Source organism: Melitaea cinxia, chromosome 25 (assembly GCF_905220565.1).
Source record: "Melitaea cinxia chromosome 25, ilMelCinx1.1, whole genome shotgun sequence".
Classification (NCBI taxonomy): domain Eukaryota; kingdom Metazoa; phylum Arthropoda; class Insecta; order Lepidoptera; family Nymphalidae; genus Melitaea; species Melitaea cinxia.
In genome coordinates, this window is record NC_059418.1 from 3100743 (window position 1) to 3123835 (window position 23093).

Consider the following 23093-nt stretch of genomic DNA (forward strand, 5'->3'; position numbering starts at 1 on the left):
GGCGGCGCGTGAAATTCGGACACCACACTATTCACTTAGGTGAATTAGAAAAGTGGATACATGATCATGAAGCTATTCCTGAAGATGAGGATAAACCATTTGTTATGAAGTACTGGATATTAGAGAGCGACCAACCGATCTTCAGATTTGTTTTGACAACAAGAAAATTATTAAAGTTTGTATGTTCTTCTGACGTTTTCCACGCTGATGCAACCTACAAATTGATATGGCAAGGCTTTCCTGTTTTGATTGTTGGAACTACAAATAAAGACAGAAAATTTTATCCCCTTTGCTTAGGAGTTTCCACTAATGAACAAGAAGAAGACTTTGAGATGATTTTTAGTGGATTAAAGGAGAAAGTTCATTCACTGTTTAATCATGATTTACAACCAAAAGTATTAGTGTGTGACGCAGCTCAAGCAATAAAAAATGCTTTTATCCATGTTTTTGGTTCTGATACTACTGTGCGTATGTGTTGGGCGCATGCTAAAAAAAAATATGCAAAAATCTGTTGAAAAGTTTGTAGAAAAAAGATACAGAAAAGATATTTTGCAAGATATAGACGCTTTGCATAATGCATCATCAGTTGATATTTTCAATGCTGCTGCCCATGCTTTTGTTGCCAAACATGCTACTAAGACAGCATTCATACAATACTTTAAAAGGGAGTGGCTAGTCAAAAACCCTAACTGGTACTTTGGGGCTGCAGCAACCCTTTCACCGACCACAAACAACGCTTTAGAAGCATTTAACAAGACTATCAAAGATCATAATACGATGCGGGAACGTTTTCCCCTTTCACGTTTCCTTGTTGTGGCGAGTGATATGGTTACCCAATGGTCAAACCAAATCTCTGAAGACTTATTCCCAGAGACACACAACATTGAACTCAAAGAATGGACAGAAGGATATTGTTGGGCAAAGCAGAACATTAAAGTAAAGACTTTAGCATCGGATTATACAAACAACGTTTATATAGTACCTAGTGAGAAAGCTAGGGCTACGGATATGGCATATAACGAAACATGGCATACATTTGATGAGTATAAAGAAAAAAACTTTGCGTTCTGGAAAGTTGTACTGCCAAGAACAGAATGGAAGAAAGGCATGTGCAATTGCCCTCAATTTTTTAAAATATATGTGTGTAAACATATAATAGGCCTCGCCATAAGGTTGAAACTAGCCACTCCGCCTTTAGAGGCCAAATTGATTCCAATTGGTCAAAAAAGAAAGCGAGGGCGTCCTGCCAAATCTAAACCTGCCCTAATAATACAATAATAATATATTTTTTTTATTTAATTGTGTCTAACTGCGTAACTTTTTATTGTGTAACTTTAATACTTAGGTATAACTACAGTCTTCTATGATTATTTAAAAATAAATAAAAGTAATTACTCTTTTTATTTATTTTATTTATTCACCTATAATTTTGAAAATAAAGGCCGCAAAATATTTTTTCTGCATGCCATTTTAGAGTTTATTTAAAGCTATTAAAAGTCACACAATATATGTATAATATAAGCTAGTTTATATTTATTCTTCATACAAACAATTTTAAATAGAATCTGATTTATATTATTTATGAATGCCCATTTTCTATTTTATTTTCGCCATTAAGTTTCCGCTTAGATATTAATTCAGTTCCCAAAAGAAAAACTTGATGCTAGTTTAAATTAAAACGGAGCTTATTACTGATATATTAATATGCTACCTATTACTTATTACGATACTCCTTATTAGCTGCCAACCCATTATATATGGTACCCACTCTAATTTTTTTTAAAACCTATATTCATTTTACTTAGTTGCCGCACTAAATACATGCCATTATATATATATATTTTTATGTGTATGTACGTATTACGTACATACATACGTCGAAAGTATATATTATGTATAATGTGATTTATTCCTTTAATTTCATAAATTTTTACTTAAATATAATATTATAAAATAATTTATTGCTTTTATTGTATTAAGATAAATTTTATTTTTATTTCAATATTTAACAATGTTAATATATTAATTTATATTTTATTAGTGATCGTTACAATGTGTATTTAATTTTGCTTGAAATAATAACACAAGTATATAACAAAGGAACGCCCATTGCATGATACAATTGGAATAATTGAGTGTAATTACAAATAACATTTAAAAAAAATTTATACATTAAAATATTTTAGTTGCTTATAATTATCTATGTATTAACATATACAGTTAGAGAAATATTTTATATAATAAAGTGAACTTGTGTCATAAAATTAAATGCTAGTTAGCTATATGCTTATAGTAGACATGTTACTTGTTAATGTTTTATGTAATCAAAAATGTGAAATTTTTTATTTGTTATTCTTACCTAGTGTTTTTTCAAAAGTAAGTCCTTGAGGAACCTGCGAAGTAGAGGGTAAAGGGACAAAGCTGTATTCAGCATCTGAAAAATAGTAGTACAATATCTAAATATGTATCTGTTACTTGTAAATTTTTGTTTACGTTTTCCATTATTTACTCACAGTTAAATAATTTGAATTTTATTTTCTACTAGCTTCTACCCACAACTTTGTCCGCGTGGAACAGTTACTTTGGGCTAGATGGGGAAGGTCTCAGAAGGCAAAAAAAAATCCGATTTTGAAACATTCTTCATTGGTGCTCCACTCTTATTGGTCTTTACGTGATAATATATAGCCTATAGTCTTCCTCGATAAATAGGCTGTCAAATACTGAAAAAAAATTCAAATCGGTCCAGTAGGTCCAGAGATTAGCGTGTTCAAGAAAATAAAATCTTCAGATTTGATATGAAATTATTTTTATTTTAAAATTTTATATTCTATTAATTTAACAAAAATCATGTTGTAAAGTATTATAGTTAATGATTACTTATCTTATTATATAGAAGATGAAAATGAATTTATAGAAACAATAAAACCAAAAAATCTTATAGTGCATTGGATAATTTGTACCATATGTTGTGAATCTTTGCATGAGTTAAAAGATATTAAAGATTCTCAGAAAGTGTTTTACATATATCTCTCATTTTATCAGTGATATGTATATCAATCAGCCTTAGATATCTGATATCTAAGGGCCAATATTATCTAGGTAAATGTATAAAAAATAATTTAAATATACGTCAGATGATTTTTTAGAACATTGACTAACAACATCTATTATATGATGTTTATTACAACTGAGATTGTACTGCCATCATTACAACCTATACAGTCCACTGCTGGACTTAGGCCTCCACAAGTTCGCGCCAAAAATAACGTGAACTCATGTGTTTTGCCCATAGTCACCACGCTGGGCAGGCGGGTTGGTGACCGCAGTACTGGCTTTGTCACACCGAAGACGCTGCTGCCCGAATTCGGCCTGTGTATTTCAAAGCCAGCAGTTGGATGGTTATCCCGCCATCGGTCGGCTTCTTAAGTTCCAAGGTGGTTGTGGAACCTTGTTATCCCTTAGTCGCCTCTTACGACACCCACGGGAAGAGAGGGGGTGGCTAAATTCTTTGGCTCTCTTCTGCCATATCAGTACAAAATATATTTAAAAATTATCTTTTTCTATACAGTACAATTGTGAACATTTGTATGACTTTTATATAATCTCACCTTAATTTGTTTTTAAATTTCCAGTACATACTTAGTAAGACAGTTTTTGAAACAACAACACATTGTTTTCAAGAAAACTTTTTGTCACTTATTAAAAATGTATAAGACTTGCAACAGCAAGTTATTAAAATTATAAGTTCATTTAATTAACAATAAACATCTTAATTTTATCCATCATTAAAAATATGTTACATAACCAAACATGAACTAACAAGATGCTGTACCTCTTAAAACACTTGTTACTTCTAACCATATAACATAAATAAATATAATATAATAAAGTAGTTTACTCACTTTTAGATAAAATATTTTCATTCCATTGCAAGTTCTCTGAATTTGTTATATCTTGAAAAACTAGAAAATAAAAAAAAATTTATCATTGATATCAATTAGCATATTATGAACCAGAAATAAGGCTAGACAAATAGCTGAACAAGAACATCGAGAAAAAAATATATATTTTCATAATTATGTTAATCATGTAATTTATAATTATCATAAACATATAAAAAAATTGCACCTTTCAAGACTTGAGATTTTCCTTTTTCTTCACCATATAAAGGAAAATCTACCAAAAGACTGTCTGTCATCCAATGGTTGTGGCAAATTTAATGTTGGAATAGCATTTTTAATTGATCTATTGCCCTTTGTATTAAAATACTTTTTTTCAAAGTGAGATCCACACAAATATTTAATTTCATGCAATATTTTAACAGGTATGTAAGCAGTCTTAATTCCCAACTGCTTTGGCCCAAGAACGACACCTGAGAGTAGAATTTTAATCGTCAATTTATATTAAAAGTTAAATTATTATTATACATAGTCTACAACTTGTTTTCTAGTATACATAAGTATGTATAATACTTTAATGTAACTTTATTACTACAGTTAGCTATTTACTGTTATAAAGATTTTAAGTAGAATTTATTTAAATATTGTATTGTTCTGTTGTTTACACCACAGAGCATGGTAATACTTATAAACCGATCTCAATGAAGTGGAAACTTGCTCAAAAATACTTTGGCTCCAGGGGTCCTCTTTAGACCACAAATAGTACATTTTTGATATCTCACATTACGTTTCACTGTACTTTCTAAAGGAATGAAAACAGAAAAATATAGTATAAGTAATAAATATATAGGTAAACTATAAAATACTGTTATTTTCTGTTGATATAGATATTAAGAAATTTTCAAAAGCAAAATTACTACGTTCGACCAAAAAGACCAATGATTCAGGTTCAAATACAAACCCATAGTAAATCCCTAGAAGCGACGAATAATATTCTCAAAATAAAGTATTAAACCTCAGAAAATATACATGCAAAAACTAAAAATCCAAAATTCCGGCTATGGTTACTCGGTGGTTGCAATATAATATGGCGGTTAGGAAATTTGTTTAAGTCAAAATTTGACAATTAGACGTTTCCAACGTTTAAATTTTTTCATTTTGACGTACAATTTTGCCAATTTATACAAAAAATTCAAGTTTGGTATACAAAGTATAGCAAAACGAGTGTCACCATACTGCTCACTGCTGCAGAAAAGAATGTTGGGCATAATAGGTTTGACTGTAGTTGTTGGTCAAGCTGAAATTGAGGGAGAGAGTCTTTGATGTTAGTTTTTTTCCTTTGCTTGTGATCATTGCTTATTACAATATTTTTTCCTTTGCTTTGTGGTCTTTGCTTATTTACTATATTTTTTTCTTTTATAAACAAGTATAATTTTTACCACGCTTTTATTAGCTTGGGTTGTATGTATGTATGTAATGGAATCTTTGAGCATAATTTTCACCAATTGCCAGAAGTTTGATTAATTTCAAACTTTGCACATGTATCAAGGACCGATGACAATGCAATAATTCACAGTTTCCCAATATCCTTACAAATTTAGACGGTATTCGGATTTAAGACCTTGATTGCTCTAAGTTAACAGGAAACAGTTAACAGGAACAGTTAACAGGAAATAACATAGGTTAAGTGTACATTGTAAGTAGAACATAAGTGTACATATATGGTAACTAGGAAATAAGTGTACATATATGATAACTAGGCAAATAAGTGTAAATATAGACATAGATAAGAAAAATAATAATGTTAGAAATTAGAAAGCAATTATGTGTATACTTCTGCATAAACAGTATTTAGTAAGGAAAAAAAAAAACCGTCGGCGTCGGACCACGTCCTAGTTTTACTAGGCAGTCACAGGACATCAGGGCTATGGTCGACAGTGAGGAAAAATGGATAGCAGTTTCCTCCTTCTGCAATTCCATTATGCTGCAGAAGGAAGCGGCAGAACGGGAGCGAGAACAAGATCCAAACTCGCTCCTGATTCGTCGCGGAAGGCGCGGTCGGCGACGCCGGGCCTACTTGGCCAATCTGCCGCCGTAACGCCGGACCAGTGGGCGATAGATCGGGGTATATATCGTCCTCATTGCACGGTCCTGAGGAGGGAGGCGACCTTAGTGTTCGAGGGAGCCTCTCAGGAGTTACGAATCGCGTCGAGCTTGAAAGGCAACCGCTAGCGGTATCGCGGAAGTGCAACTGTGTCCCTGTGATTCCGTCCAGGCGTGTCGAAGGAACACCCCAGAGGTTTTAGTCCGTGCGACTCGGACATACCCTCCAGCTCCCCCGGGCTGTAGGCATCCGTTAGGGATTTCCTCTGGGTAAAAAAAAAAAAAAAAAAAAAAAGGCAGTCACAGGACTGTCGATCTGTAGTATAATAAGTAGAAAAATCGCCTGTAGTATTATAATGCATGCATGATAAACAAAGGCACGGGCATTTTGAGCCCGTGGATCAAAATTTATAAATAAAAAAAAAAAAAAAAAAATAAAAAAAAAAAAAAAGTTAACAGGAAAACCCCTATGCAACAGTGAAGCTTTAGACGAAATGACGAGACTACGAAATAGTTCGTAAGGCATTTCAATACTATCACATGTCCGCAAATAATTAATTGAAAAATCGAACACAAAATAAAAAATAAATTATAGTTTAAAAAAAAAAAAAAAACTACAAAACCACGCTTTTATAGCTAATCGAACTAAAAAGTAGAAAATAATTTTTAATTACAAAGAGTTTATATTACAGTAGTAAAAAATCGAACAATCAACCATAATTGCTTCAATATATAATAATTCAATATAAATACACTCAAGAGCAAAGAAATCGCACACGCCCTACATTTTCATTTTGACCGCAAGTATTTTTTTAATTTAATGTTGTTTGCAAATACAACTTGAATTAAATTGAAGTACACATTGTTAGCTTTCTAAAAACCCATTATGTGTAGCTTTGACCTTCGAAATCATTACAATAGCAACAAAACAATAAAATTACCCAAATTCATTCGTTCGGGTAGTTCGGTTTGTAACACTTTGAGCAGGTATAAAAGGTTAAGAGATGATTGAAATGACATCAGATATCGGATCGGCAAGCAATCAACAACTCAACATCTCTCCGCACGGACCTTAAGAAGAAAACGAATCTCGGCACCGCTCGAGTTTCGCCGTTCGCTTTCGCGAACGAAGCGATAGTCGCCGTACGTTGACACCGGCGGTCGCCCGCTGAGCTCGCTCAGTGCGGCGCCGTCTTCGGTCGCGGATGGTTGCATCCATCATGGACGGAAGTCCAAAAACCCGAAAAGGCCCTTCTCAGGGCCACACGCATCACGCCGGCAGGGACCCAGTCGGTCCGCCGACGCATCCTTCGGCAAACAACTCTGTCATCACGAAAGTACCCGGACCAATCAGCGCTACTCCGGGAGCCTGCACACGAGGGCAGACCGAACAACGCGCAAGTGTGTCTGGCGCAACAAGCACCGCGCGCAACACCGCCATACCACGTGCCATCGCCACTTCAGTAGCGCTGCGCAGCACGCCGACGCCCCACAGGTCGGGAGCAAGCAACCTCGCCGGATCCAAAGGACGCCCCGCTTCTATGGAAGTCCTTCAGAGAACCGGATCGGCGACAGATCTTCAGAAACTGTCCCCTGAAGCCAGGCTCAAGACAAACATGAAGATCGCAGACCGCCTTGAGAAAAGCGGTCTCATGTCAGAAGACTGCATCAGGGTGCTCAAGCAGCACCTGAGCAATCAACAAGAAGCCTTACAGCATGACGCCAGTCCCCAGGAGGTGACACAAGCTTTCACCAACCCAAGGAGGAGGCAACTCTCAGCGGCAAGCGACAATAGCTCTTCAGCAGAAGAAGCGAAGCGTCACTGCCCCGACGCAGCCCCCACAGAATCACCGCAGGAAGAAGACCAGCGACAGATGCAGGTCGATTCGTCGCCGCTATCGTTTGCTGACGCACTTCGTGCTCCCCCATCCCGAGCACCCACACCCCAAGCGCAGGCAAATGCGTCGAGCGCGCCGGATGCCCGAAGCTCCGGTTCGGGGAACAGCCAACCGGCGAGGAAGACCACAAACTTCCCGCCTCTGGTGGTGGAGTTTTTCCCGAATTGGACCCAGCACATCAGGCGCCTCCGCGAAAAACTCGGACACACGCCAAACGCCCGCCCTTACGGGAAGGGAGTACGGTTCACCCCGAAAACTGAGGCTGAATACAGAGCGACACAGCGCTTCCTTAGCGAGCTGGAGTCAACGGAGAAAATCTCGTGGTTCTCCTACTCGCTACCAGCCGACAAGAGCGTGAAGGTCGCTATACGAGGTCTGCCGGTGTCCACAGCAGCCGAGGAGATCGAAGAGGAGCTCTGTAGCCTGGGATACACTCCGGAGTACGTGCGTCCTATAAACGCCAGGAAAGGAAGACCAGGCTGCATTTTCCTGGCTATCCTCAAAAGGACGCCCAACGTGACGCCGGGAATACACGGCATCACAAAACTTCTATGCATGTCCGGAGTGAAGATCGAGGCCCGGCGAGGGAAGAAGGGCCCAGCACAGTGTCACAGATGTCAACAGTTCCGGCACTCGAGCCACGGCTGCCATAGGAAGTTAGCCTGCGTCAGGTGCGGGGAGGAACACACGGCCAAGGACTGCCCTAGGCCGGTCGAAGAGCCTCCCACGTGCGCCAACTGCGGCGGCGCGCACCCGGAACTCCTGAACTCGCCACACCCGAGCCTCGCGGCGGGCGACTGGAACTGCAAGCACGTCGCCTGGAACTCTAACCTCATCTGCGCGAACGGCAGACGACTTTTCGACGACGGCGAGGTCAGCGGGTACGAGGTCTCGGACCTGAGCTGCCCACGCACTACCCGGACAACATCACGCAAGCACCGGACGTCATCGATCTGATGGTTCACCGTGGACTTCCTTGTCAGCCCACGCTAGAGGTGGTCCAGGATGAGCTAACATCGGACCATTTGCCGGTCCTGGCGGTGCTGGGTCACCAGCTCACGAGCAAGTCGCCGCCTCAACTCCGGAGGCACATCTGCTGGAAGGCCTTCCAGGAAGCGCTCGAGCCCCCACAGTCAACCAGGCGAATTCAGACGGCCAACGACGTCAACGAATTCGCCAACGAACTGACGTCACGCATCCAGGAAGCCTTGAACGCTGCAACGACAACCGCAACTTCGAGCACCCGCTTGTCCCAGCTACCGCCGCTCCCCCAGCACATTCATCACCTGATTCAGGAGAAGAGGCGACTCAGGAGAAGGTGGCAGAGCAACAGGGACCCTAACCTGAAGACTCAACTCAACAGGCTTGCCTGGAGAGTTAAGGCACTGCTGGAGTCCCACGCCACGGAGTGCTGGGAGAAACGATTGGAGGATGCCTCGGAAGATAGAACATCAATCTTCAAGCTGTGCAGACAGCTGACCAATTCCACGACTCCAGTCCGACCACTTCGGGACGAAGACGGCACGCTCAAGTACCGCGCTGAGGAACGCGCCGAAATCTTTGCAAAACACCTGAAGCTGCAGTTCCAGCCCAACTCGGACTCAGCTCCAGACCACACGGCGGAGGTCGAGAGACACCTGATCGAATACTTCGCTGCACCGATAGCTCCTGACGAAGACCCCTTCGTCATCTCACCGGGCATGGTACAACGAGTCATATCAAAGTCCAAGCCGAGGAAGGCGCCGGGAGCGGATAGCGTCGACAACAGGACCCTGCGACACCTACCGCGGAGCACGGTAGCGGCAGTGACGCGCCTGTTCAACGGGATTCTGCGAACGGGGCAATTCCCTGACGCTTGGAAGATAGGACTCGTGACCATGCTGCCTAAGCCCGGGAAGAACATCCTAAAACCTGGGAGCTATCGCCCCATCACCCTGCTGCCAGCCATCTCCAAAGTGTTCGAACGACTTCTGCTGCAGCGGTTATCGCAGCACGTGGAACTACGCCCCGAACAATTCGGTTTCCGAGCGGAACATAGCACCACGCTACAACTCTCAAGAGTGATGCACAAGCTGACGGCTACTGCCAACAAAAGGGAGAAACCCGTCGCTGTCTTCCTTGACATCGAGAAGGCATTCGACCGTGTATGGCACCCCGGGCTACTCTACAAACTGACAACCACGGCCACTCCTCGTCGCATAGTTAGGGTGATCTCATCCTTCCTGGAGAGCAGGAGTTTCAGAGTGAAGATCGAGAGAACCACGTCCAACCTGTACCCAGTTGCTGCTGGTGTCCCGCAAGGCAGCTGCCTGTCTCCGACGTTGTACGCGCTATTCACGAATGACATCCCGAACACCGATGGAACCACATTGGCTCTTTACGCCGACGACGCCGCGTACATAGCGACGTCCATCAAGACGAGACGCGCAGTTGCCAAGATGCAGGAAACTCTCGACGCTCTCCCCGACTGGCTCTCCAAGTGGAGGTTGACCACTAACGTGGACAAGACACAGGCGCTATCGGTGGGCTCACGCCCGATGGCGCCCCTGCTTCGCTTCGAGGGGAACAACATCCAATGGCAGGAGGCGGTCAAGTACCTCGGTATTACGATCGACCGCCGACTGACCATGTCCGGCCACACTAGAATAGTGATTGGGAAGACCAAAGCTACAATGTCAGCTCTGCGACCGCTGCTGCAATCAAGGCTCCCGCTCAAAACCAAACTGGGCCTCTACAAAACGTTCGTGAGATCTCGCCTCACGTACGCCGCACCAGCCTGGTACGCCCTCCTCAGCGACACCAACAAGAAGAGCCTCCAAGCGCAGCAGTCTAAGACGCTGCGCTACATCGCAAACGCGCCCTGGTGCGTGAAGAACTCGACCCTTCAAAGGGACTTGAAGATCGAGAGTCTGGAGGACTTCGTAGTCCGGCTAGCCAAAGTGATGTTCTCCCGTGCGGATGCATCGGACGCACCGCATATCAAGAACATTGCACCATGGCACGCAAGACCACCGGATCACCGAGCCCTCCCGCGGAACCTCTCCTCGTTCCCACGCAATGGTGTGAGTACCTAACTCCTGTTGGACGGTCGATCTAGCTGGGCCTCCCACGGGGCTACCGTGGGTCTCGACCTCACTTGAGAAGGGTCTCACGCACCACATTGCTTCCTTTCCCATCCCGCCTCCCAACCTGCACCACTCCACTCCATTTCACCCAACGCAGAGTCCCACGTGGCTAATTCATAGCCCAACCCAAGGACCCACCTATATTGATAGGTGGCGGTAGACACATTGTGAAAATGATCTAGGATCATGTGACACAATTCCCCACACCCCCTCATCGGGTAGTGTGAGAAGACCACTAGCGAAATGACATCATTTACATTTCAACTTGCAGTCAGAAAGGTCCTTTACCAAATACGTCATCATTCTGAACAAGAAAATGGATACCACACTGGAAGCAGCATCTCAAGTGGTTGCACTAATTGAAGCTGGACAGAACTAAAGTCAAGTGGCTCGTCAGTTAAATTTGAGCAGATATGCTGTTCGACGTGTATACGAGCGATATCAACAAACTGGTAGCTTTACCAGGCGACCAGAATCAGGCCGAAAACGTGCGACAACTCAGCCCGATGAACGTTATCTTGTGACGACATCACTGCGAAGTCGCCGATTAAATGCAGTTCAACTCGGACAGCAACTCCAGGAAGTTAGAGAAGTGGAAGTTAGTCGGTGGACGGTTAAAAGAAGACTAGCCGAAGGATGCCTGATAGCGCACAGAGCAGCAACTGGCCCAAAATTGACCCCAGTACACAGACAAGCGCGCCTTCAGTTTGCACGAAATCACCTAAATTTGACAAAGGATCAATGGAAGACAATACTGTTCTCTGACGAAACCAGGATTTGTCTCCATGGTAACGACGGACGTAGGTAAAGTCTATCGAAGATCTGGTGAGCGTTTTTCTCAGTGCTGCATCTCCGAACGGGTCTCATACGGCGGTGGTTCGTGCATGTTTTGGGGAGGCATGTCACTGGAAGCGAAAACCGAACTTGTGTTCATCACAGGGGCCGATACCGACCGTCGATCGGGAGGATTGACTGCCCGACGTTACATCGAGGAAATCCTGATAGAACATGTTGTGCCTCTTTCCGCATTTATCGGCGCAAATTTCGTTTTTATGCATGATAACGCAAGATAACAACACACCGCCGCTATAGTACGCCAGTACTTGGAGGAGGTTGAAATACCCGTTATGGCGTGGCCTGCTCAAAGCCCTGATCGCAATCCTATTGAGCACTTATGGGATGATCTAAAGAAAAGAGTAAGGGCAAGCAAGAAACGCACCGCCGACAGGTCTAAGAGAGCTCCAAACCGCAATCAAGGAAGAATGGGACAGCATGCCGCAAGTGTTTGTAAAAAAAATTATTTCTACAATGAAAAATCGAATGGAAGCGGTTATTCAGGCTAGGGGAGGCAATACCTCGTATTAACAAATCATTGTCTTTGAAAAAATATTGTTTTTTTAACTCTTTAATACCTGCTTAAAGTCTTACAAACCTAACTACCTGTAACAAGTGAATTTGGGGCATTCTGTTGTTTTGTTCCTATTGTAATGATTTCGAAGGTCAAGGCTATACATAATGACTTTTTAGAAAGCTAAAAATGTGTATTTTAATTTAATTTAAGTTGTATTCGCAAACAACATTAAATTTAAAAAATATTTGCAGTCAAAATGAAAATGTAGGGGGTGTGCGATTTCTATGCTCTCGAGTGTAGAATAATTCAATTCAGAGTAGAAAGCGTTTTTTTCTATTTTTAGTTCGATTAGCTAGAAAAGCCTGTTTTTTTTTTTTGTTTTTTTAAACTATAATTTATTCTAATTTGAATTCTTCATATTTTTAAGACCCCACCATCAAGACATTCTGCGCCTACGGTCTGGCCGTCCCAAATTTTGCCACAGATGGAATTGTGTTGGATTTTATTCCTTCTGATTTTCTACAAGGTACCTTTTATTTTTTAAGTTACAATGTTTTGGCTAAATAATCCATTTGAGCACATTTTAATATATGACTGTATGTAATTATTTATTCTCAGCAACACCAGCATCTACCACCCGTGCTTCACTGCCACCTACTCCCTCTGGAGAACTTCCACGCCATCCTCCACCACCTGTGCCTACGATGCCGCCCGATACTGCGTCCACCCCGATGCCGTCAGCGACGTAACCTACCACGTCCATGTCGCGGGGGCCTCTGAAGCGGCGGCGGCATCAGGCAGTTTAGAGCGCGCACACGGCGAACACAAATACCTTTTGAACGAGCCACAAGCGAGTTCGTGACAGTCGAGCATCGCCGGCTACAATTAGAGACAGGCCGGGAAAAAAAATTCCACGAAAGAGAAACGGAAAGGTTGCGACTAGAACTGTTTTCCGAACTCCCGGCAAAAATAAAAAATCAAACTAAAACCAATAACAGACATTGACAGCTTTAACCTGGGTGTTATAAAAAGAATCATCCATAATTTCCACGTCAATGAAATAGAATTGCCTACCATAGGCAAATTGCAAACGAAGTTACAAGATGACCTGCATTTCGAAGGACCTACAGCAAGTCTCAGGCGAATATTAAAGAAGAGGGTTTTAAGTGGAAAAAAAATAGAAACCAATAGAAAAATTTTGATTGAGCAATCACAAATTCAATTTCAAAGGATTGAATATCTGAGAAAGATGAAGAAGTATAGAGAGGAAGGAAGAGCAATAATTTACACTGAGAAATCATAGGTCACTAGTTCCCATGCGTCTCACCATTCTTGGACAGACGGTTCCACAAAAGTCATCAAAAAACCTCTATCTAAAGGTAATCGCTTGGTTATGACCACACGTGCACGCGGGAAGTGAACCAGGTTTTGTGTCGAATGCCTTGCTGACATTCAAAGCCGGTACAAAAAGCAGTGACTACCATGACAACATGAACTCTGAGAGTTACGAGCGGTGGCTCCGTACTAAAAACAAAATTGTTTTGTTTGTCATGTTTTTTTTTTTGTAACTGTAAGATTTAATGATAAAACAATATGTTGCCATAGTAAAATTACAATGCAAAATATGTTTATTTAACTTAGTACCTCTTACATACATAGTCATTATAACACTAGTATAATTTTGTCATGCCGAATTTACCGCCTAATTCAGTAGTGGTAGTCGACAAAGAGCTTGTAACCAACAACTTGATGCTGCACCAACGTCCACTACAAGGAAAGCAGACATGGAAACCTGGCTCCGTCAAAAAGAAATTACATTTGAAGAATCCATGCTAAAGCCACATGTGTACAGTTTAATAAAAAAATACGAAGAGCAATTTAAAAATATAATATTGGTACCGTATTAAGCAAAGCAGAATGGCCTATTCTGTACTTCATTTGCCCCCATATCATCCAGACCTAAAATCCTATAGAAATGGTCTGGTCCCAAATAAAGGGATATGTCGCCAGCAAAAATGTAAGTTGGAACCATACGCAGATTACTGACCTGGTCGATGAAAAAATAAATTTAATGGGAGCACCAGAATGGGGAAAATTATGCACCAAGGTGAAAGAAATAGAGGCCGATTATTGTAAAAGCGATCATGTGGTCAACATGATGACAGAAACTTATGTTATTCGTGTAGGATATGATGAGTCTGACTCAAATGACGATGAAAGTTTAAGTGACGACAGCGACGATGATGAAATGGCCACCTCTAGCACCAACACCACGTCCTCATCTAGTTTTCACGTCACCCACGACGACTTAATGGAAGGAGTTTCAACATTACTTTAATTTTAGGTAACTAGAATAGAAATTAAACATACACTGAATCAAACATGTTTTTAATTCTATTTAATTATAGCTATAGCTATATATAACGTTAATTTATTAATGTATATAATTTTTTTTTCATCAAAGTCGATATTCATATCATTTACAGAGAAAAGTAAGAGAGTGGAGAACCAGTAGTAGCGCTATTTAATCACACGGTAGGTACATTCTAAAACTAGAAATAGTATACGTTTTAATATCGAATCGTATTCGCCAATAAAAACTAAACTACCGAGTTGCGCCGGAGTCGACCAATGACGGCATTGCACTGAGCACGCGGATCGGCGGGACTTACATGTTAGGGTCCGTTCACACAAACCGGCTCGGAGAGGAGAGCAGATTTTTATCACGTTGGAAACAGTGTTTTGAGTGATTGTAGTAAAGTTTATTTTTGCATTTGCACCTTTTTTGTCATTAAAAATGCCTGAACGCGCTTCGTGTGAAGTAATAAAAGGAGCCGACCGGCTCCGCTTGCGTGCTCTTTCTCGCTCGCGCAGCCGATCGGCTCTGATTGCGTGCTCTTTCTCGCTTGCGCAGCCTGTCGGCTCCGATTGCGTGCTCTTTCTCGCTCGCGCAGCCGATGGGCTCCGATTGCGTGCTCTTTCTCTATCGCGTAGCCGATCGGCTCCGATTGCGTGCCCGCTGCGGCCGCGCCGACCGCCATTTTGATAGCAACATTTGAACGTAATAGTTGTGCGTACTTGTACGAAAAGATGAATGATGAAAAATTAATAATACTCGTGTCAAAATATGAGTGTTTATTTGACATAACCAAGCCATCATATAGCGATCGGATAATGAAAGACAATGCATGGGAGGAAATTAGCAAATGTCTCGGAATAAGTGGTAAGTAAGGTTTTCATTGTTTTACACCTACCCCCAGATACTCAAACGAATTTTAAAGCAAGGGCTTCTTAAACTCGTGCTGCGACGTGTTAGATTCAAAGTCAAAATAGGAATAACATGAGTTTAAATGCGCCCTTACTTTAAAAACTCGTTTGAGTATCTGATCGTTAGAATATACTTATGTAGTAGACAATTTTTATTAAATATAACTTAAGAAACTCGCGTAGCCACTTGATCTTGCCAATCTAAAGCACCACTTGATGAAAAATAATCCTTAAATTTATTCCTTGTGGTTAGAACTGCGTCGCTATTAGAACTGTTTTCATTATTATTGTCTGTTATTGCTGTTAATAAATTTATATTGCTGTGAAATTCATTCTCTTGTCCTGGCGTCCGATTTTCTATTAAAAAATTATGTAAACATGTAGTTGCTAATATAATTAAATCACAGTACTTCGGCTGAATTTTCATTCGTTTTTGATAAATTTCAAATCTTTGAGTTAGCATTCCAAATGCACATTCTACGACTTTTCTTGCCCTGCTTAAACGCAGATTAAATACTTTTTTTGATAATTCTGTTCTTGCTTGTTCTCTTGGATACGGCCGCAATATATTATTGCTCAAAGGAAATGCCTCGTCTCCTATAAAAACATGTGGTAAGCTTTCAGTGGTACTAGGTAGAGGTTTATTTGGGGGCAGCTTTAACTTATTGGTGTTGAGTTTTTTCCAAAATTTTGAATTCTGTAAAATTCCGCCGTCGCTATTTTTACCATATGATCCGACATCAACAATTAAAAAACTGTATTTCGCGTCGACCACAGCTAGTAACACTGTACTGAAAAAGTTTTTATAATTATAGTATAAGCTTCCACTATTATCTGGTGCCTGTATATTGACATGCTTTCCGTCTATAGCGCCCAAACAGTTAGGAAAATTCCAAATATTAAAGAAATCACGTGAAACCTTTTCCCACATTTCTTCATCTGGCATCTGCATAACTATGGGCATCAAAACATCACAAATTACTCTGATTGTCTCATGAATAATTGAATGAACTGTAGAAATTCCCATTCGAAAATTAAATGACAAGTTTTTGAAACTGCAACCAGTGATGAGGAATCTGTAAAAATAAAACAAACACACAAAATAGAAATATAAGACTGCCGTACCAAAACGAACTATAAAATAAAAAAGAGTTATGTTATTAATTTTTCATTTCTGTTCTTTCCAGTGACGCAGTGCCAGGATCGTTGGAAGAAACTGCGAGATAACTTCAGAAAAGCCTATTATAACCGAAAAGGCAAGAGTGGCGATGGTGCAACTACGTCCAAATTGATAAAATTTGAAAAAGAACTTTCTTTTATAATACCATTTTTTCGCAATCGAAACCAAATATCTAATGTAACATTATCATCGGATGATTCAGAGCCTGGCACACCAATACCACCACCATCGACATCATCTAAACGTTCTGACCATTCTGAAGTTGAATCGCTTGCAAGTACTTCTGGCTCGAAAAAGAGACCACGCTTAAGCAAAGATGTTGCTACGGTTTTCGAAGAGTATCTTGAAGAAAAAAGAAATACTACACCCCGTGACAAGGCATTACGTAATTTTTTTTGTCTATGTCAGATACAGTGGAAACATTCCCAAAAGAAGTCCAAGCACGAATTAAAAGGCGCGTGTTTAACATTGTTAATGAAGCTGAATTAAGTCTGTATGAAAATAGTACAGATTTGAATTATTCTTTGTCTATAAATTCACCGCCATCGACTAATCAATCTACTTACCTAGTGTCAAACGAAACCTATATTCCTCAAAACTATCCAGATCAGACTACTTACGGGTACAATACCAGCACACAAAATACAAAATAATAAACAATCAAAAACAATAATAATTATAATAATAATAATTAAACACACACAAATCTGTACTATTTAATTACATTTCATTAACGTAAATAATGCTTAATAAATGGAGGGCTGTGATTTTGTGATCTATTTAGATGTTTGTGTTATTTAACATGATTAGTATAAGTAATTTACATTTCATTAACGTAAACAATGCTTAATAAATGGAGGGCTCTGATTTTGTGATCTAAATAACATGATTAGTATAAATAATTGTTTTTTATTTACCTTAAAGTTACCGTTAACCTTTCTTCGGCTGTAATGGTGCAACGATAATTTGTAGTCTTTTTTGTTATATGTACTCTTAACAAATCTGTCAATTTCAAAAATTGCCAATATTCCATACGATAATACTCATAAAATTTTAGGCTATCTCTCTTCAATTCCTCGAAAATGGTGTGAAACTCCCCATGGATTAGTCTGTTTTTCCAAATATGTTTTACCCATATTTGTTTCCGCTTGCGCTTACGTTTCCTATGTTCTATTTCAAGTAATCTTGCTAACAAATATATTTCTTCGTCGGAGCTATCTAAATCCATGTTTCGAAAAGCACACGTTAACACACCGAAAACAAAACTTAGACTGCGCGGAATACTGGCACTGCCTTTGTAGTGTATCCACCCGACTCCGAGCGCATCCGACCGGCTCCGAGCACATCCAACCGCACCCGCTTTCAGATCTCTTCCCAGCCGGTCGATGTGAAATAGTTGGCGGCTCCGCTCCGGCCAATTCCAAGCGTATACGACCCGGTCTGTGTGAAAAGAAAAAAGCAGGCCGATGCTCTCCGAGCCGGTCTGTGTGAACGGGGCCTTATCGTCGGCGTCCCGCGTCCCTGGCTTTCAGTCGGTCTGTAATACCATAACCGTACATTGATTAGCGCTAAAATGAGTCGACAGTACGCATATTCAAACGTGGAGTACTTGGCAATGGTACAGCTGTACGCTACTGCCAACTACAACTTTGAAGAGGCTCGACGTTTGTATTCCCACCCGGAGCATTTAAATGCAGTATGGCTACGTGGAATTGAAAGCCCTCAAATTCCTTCCACACCTACCATCTTGGCTGCAACCCAACGTCTCCTCGACCACGGACAATTTTATGTGCCGACTCATGCGCAAGGTCAAGGACGTTTAAATTATTATTCGCCGGAGTTTGAAAAAGATGTTCTTGAGTACTTCGAGCGCGATCCCCGGCGGAGCACAAGGATGGCAGCACGAGAATCCGATGTTAGCCAAAACTTCGTATGGAAGATATTACGTACACAAGGATTACACCCGTATCATTTTCGTAAGGCTCACGTAATAAACCACACTGACGCACCGGCAAGAATCGCCTTTTGCCAGTGGTTGTTAAATAATACAAACGCCAACATACTGTAGACGGATGAGTCAGGCCTCTTTTCCATTACACGGTTTCTCGCCGTGAAAATCTACGGTTAATTCGCCGCGTGTAGGCACGGTCGTCAGTGTGGTATGGATCACTATATGAGCTTGTCGACATGCACGGTGGCGCCAAGGCACGGCGCCGCGGCCGCGTGCGCCGTGACTGCCCCTCGGCGCGCTGCGTCTACGCACGGCGTGATTTTCACCAGTGTTGTATGGCAGTCTATCGGGGTGTGTCGACGGTGCCGGACGTACGCACGGATTCGTGACCGCTTATATACGCTGTTTCGCGATTTTATTATAAAATGAACATAAATCAAGAATTATTAATTACGTTGATTCAAGAAAGGCCTGTAATATGGGATAAGACCATCGACGATTATAAAAATAAGCGGCTTAAATATGATTCCTGGAAAGAAATATTTATTCATTTCCAGCCCACATTTGAAGATTTAAGTGGTGATGAGAAAAACAAGTTTGGTAAGTTACAGATATTTAATTATTAACTTTTTACTTATGCATAGTTGTTTTGATAGGAGAGGCGACCTTCGTTAGATACAAAATATTGTGCAAATCTGTTGCGAACTTCATTAGCCGCCAAACTTCCGCGAACTGCATTCGTGATAGGTAACTGGATTAGTTCCGATTCTGAATCAAGGGTGGACTCATTTTCACTCGCATTGTGAAACTGAAAGTTTTCCTGCTTATGTATAAAATTTTGCAAAACACAACATGTTTTCACAATATCAACTGCCAAATCGATGGACACATTCATTGGCCGGTGAAAAATTCGCCATTTATTGGATAAAATGCCAAACGCACATTCAACAAATCTTCGCGCTTTTGTGAGTCTGTAGTTAAATGTACGTTTTAATTGATCAAGCTGATGACCACCAAATGGACGAAGCAAGTGATAATGCAAAGCAAAGGCTTCGTCCGCAACGAACACATATGGCAAATCGTAGTCAATTCCAGGCAAACGTGTTGCATCGGGTAGATTTAATCCGTTGTTTGTTAAATTTTTCCAAAATGGGGTCTCTTTAAACACACTGGAATCACACTCCTTTCCGTAGGCGCCAACGTCAACAAATATAAAGTTGTAATCGCTATCTACTACTGCCATCAAAACTATAGAAAAAAAATGTTTGTAATTTAAAAACATCGAGCCACTATCAATTGACTTATTAAGTCTGATGTGTTTTCCATCGACCGCTCCTAAGCACAGCGGGAAGTTGGAAGATTCTTGAAATTTGCTTGCAATGTGTAGCCAGTCTTCTTTAGATGGCATTTTCATATATTCTTTATACAGTTCTAACCAAATGTAGTGGCATACTTCACGTACGATGCAACTTATGGTTTTTATTCCAATTCTATAGCTGTAGTATAGGTCAGTAAAGGTATCTCCTGTTGCTAGATACCTGAAATATAAAACAAAACGGTTTAGGTTCAAATACTAAAACCCCATTTTAGGTCGGGGTCGATTCAGTTTAGGTCGGGGGTTTTCATAAATTTTGAATTTAATAATTATTATTTATTTATTTTCAGGGCAAATGGTGATGAAGAAGTGGACCAATATGAAAGATAGCTGGATAAAATATGACAAAAAAATTAATGAATGTAAGTCTGGTTCTTCAGCAAAAAAAATAAGAAAATATATGTTCTATGATGAAATGATGTTCCTAAAAAAAAATGTTGAGCATCGCAAGACCGATTCTAACATGACTGAACATGTTCATGATTCTAGCCTCAGTAATGAAAATTTTGATAGTGCAGTCCCGAATCAATCAAGCTCGGGATACACTGAACGGAGTGAGACGCAAAGGGCTAAAAAAAAAAGAAAAAATGAACTAAGTGAAGTTGACATTAGGTTTATGAAGTTTATGGATTCAGCAGAACGAGATGAGAAAAAGAAAAGCCGTAGTATGAACTTTTTTATGGGAATCGCTGATACAGTTGACAAGTTCAGTGATGAAAATATGATAGACTTTCAGTTTCAAGTAATTTCAATAATTAAAAATATTCAACAAAGACAGTGTACTCAGTATATACCTACATCAAGAAACCAATGGGATCAAGGCCATCAAGGATATTTAAGTGGTACAGCATCCTCAAATGCGCAATCGTCAACATATGGATATTCTACAGCTGCTAGATCGAGCTATGGAATAAGTCGTCCACAGACGTCTTCTCATGATTTTGGACACGGTTCTGGTTTAGAGCCAATCCACTACCGACCCGAATCACAATTATCTGTACATAGTGTAAATGCGGAAAGTATCTCGGCAGATTCTCAAGTTTCTATTGAAGACGAATTCGATTTTAGTACCGCACTTGAGTAGCATTTTCAGCGTAGTGTATTTTTTGATTTACTTGTTCTTAAATTAATAATTATTAAAATTCAATTACATGTAATAATTTTGTTTGTGTGCAATAAACAATTTTAAACTAAAATATGTCATTTAATTTTGTACCTACTTACCTCAGAGTTACAGCCAATCTTTCTGCGGGCGATATGCTCTCTCGCATAAAAGTATCTTGATGTTTTAGTTCCTGGGATAATTTTTGGAGCAAGTTGTCGAAAGTAGTTTTCTGCATTCTAAAATAATTGTAAAACTTGTCTTCATCTTCTCTCAATTGATTCTTGACAAGTGTATGAAACGCGCCATATTCCTCCCTTTTTTCTAAAATCGGATGTATCCAAAACCTTACTTCCCTTTTTTTTTCTATTTTCTTTTTCCTATATATGTAATAAGCAACTATAATCTTTTTTTTCGTAAGAAAATTCATGACGCAGCACGTCCTACACAGCCCGAGTAAAAAGCGCTACTAGCCAGTACTTACCGATGTCTCGCGCGGTGATTTTGCCGTATCATGTACAAGCTAGCACGTTTTTTCAACCGTACGGCTTACACACCGTACGTTTGAACAACCGTGTAATGGAAAAGATGCCTCACTGTTTACTCGAGTGGGACTATACAATGTGCAAAATAAGCATTACTGGGCTCTAATTAACCCACACTTGATACGAGAAAACCATCACCAGGTTCGTTTCAGTGTGAACGTTTGAGCCGGTATTATTAACGACCAATTAATAGGGCCTATTTTTATTGAAGATCATCTAACCGGCAACTCGTACTTAGAGTTGTTAGGGCCAGTAATATCTGAGTTAGAAGACGATATGCCGTTAGCTTACTCGAGAGGTATGGACTACCAACACGACGGCTGTCCCTCTCATTACGCGAGTGTAGTGCGTGCGTACCTGGACAATGAGTTTAGTGATCGGTGGATAGGTCGAGGAGGGCCTGTGTCTTGGCCACCTGGAAGCCCGGACTTAACGCCCCTGGATTTTTTCTTGTGGTCGAAAATAAAAATACTTGTTTATACACGTGAATATGAAAAGTGTGATGATTTACGCATTGCGATAGTGGACGCTTTTGAGAAAATGAAAAGTGATAGAGACACACTAAAAAAATTAAAAGACAATTGTATTAAACGTGCACGTTTGTGTGTTGAACGCGGCGGACTCCATTTTGAGCAGTTGCTTCGATACAGAGAAGTGTAAATAGTGTAAATAAACTGTTAATAGGTATGTAAGTTAATTATTCTGCAGATAGCTCCGACTTTTTAAATACGCCTGAAATTTATACCTACAGTCCGTTGATAAATTGATTTGTTGTGAAAAAAACAATCGTGGTTAATATAGGTATACTTTTGTCAACCGAAACGCGCACGGACGTGTTTCATTCATATAAAATAATTAGTGTTGCCCAAATTCAGTCTTGGTCTTGTTCTTGCGTTTTTGCAAGACCAAGAACAAGACCGCGTATTTTTAGCAAGACCAAGACCAAGACTGACCGTGCAAGACTTGAGCAAGAACAAGACATAGCCTGCAAGACTCTTGCGTCTTGCAGCTAGGACTTAGCGCTATTTCACTGAGTAGTTAGGTGTAACAGTTCGGTGTATAGGTAGGTAGAACAGCTACACAAGTATATTTTCCATGTATTTGCCCTAATATGGTGTTTCCTAAAAGGTCTACACTTAGAAGGAAAGTCAAAGAGCGATTTGAAGAGCTCCAATTGAATCTCAAGGAACGACTTCAACAATTATCATCTAAAATGTCTTTTACCATTGATGGGTGGACGTCGATTGCTGGTAGGAGTTACTACGGGGTTACTATTCATTATATAGACAACGAATGG

General features: G+C 40.5%; 2 protein-coding genes and 1 long non-coding RNA gene across 3 annotated transcripts; 1 reads left to right on the top strand and 2 right to left on the bottom strand.

Moving 5' to 3' along the window:
* Positions 1-2359: 2359 nt before the first annotated feature.
* Positions 2360-4365, bottom strand: LOC123666218. The gene is made up of 3 exons (XR_006745173.1): positions 4129-4365; positions 3903-3962; positions 2360-2434 (listed from the first exon to the last, which is right to left on the bottom strand). It is a non-coding gene; the product is annotated as an uncharacterized LOC123666218 (long non-coding RNA).
* Positions 4366-15809: 11444 nt separating this feature from the next.
* On the bottom strand, positions 15810-16595 carry LOC123665906 (protein ANTAGONIST OF LIKE HETEROCHROMATIN PROTEIN 1-like). The gene has a single exon (XM_045600136.1). The coding sequence runs from the start codon at positions 16593-16595 to the stop codon at positions 15810-15812; it is 786 nt and encodes a 261-aa protein (XP_045456092.1).
* Positions 16596-18923: 2328 nt separating this feature from the next.
* On the top strand, positions 18924-21325 carry LOC123666190. The gene is made up of 2 exons (XM_045600388.1): positions 18924-19374; positions 20440-21325. The coding sequence occupies exons 1-2, from the start codon at positions 19200-19202 to the stop codon at positions 21231-21233; spliced, it is 969 nt and encodes a 322-aa protein (XP_045456344.1). The 5' UTR covers positions 18924-19199; the 3' UTR covers positions 21234-21325.
* Positions 21326-23093: the final 1768 nt, after the last annotated feature.

Excerpts from the sequence above, each read along its gene's own strand:
- LOC123665906 (XM_045600136.1), bottom strand. The coding sequence starts at position 16,595 with ATGCAGATGCCAGATGAAGAAATGTGGGAAAAGGTTTCACGTGATTTC.
- LOC123666190 (XM_045600388.1), top strand. The coding sequence starts at position 19,200 with ATGAACATAAATCAAGAATTATTAATTACGTTGATTCAAGAAAGGCCT. Across the intron at positions 19,375-20,439 it reads TGATGAGAAAAACAAGTTTG|GGCAAATGGTGATGAAGAAG; the intron begins GTAAGTTACAGA and ends ATTTATTTTCAG.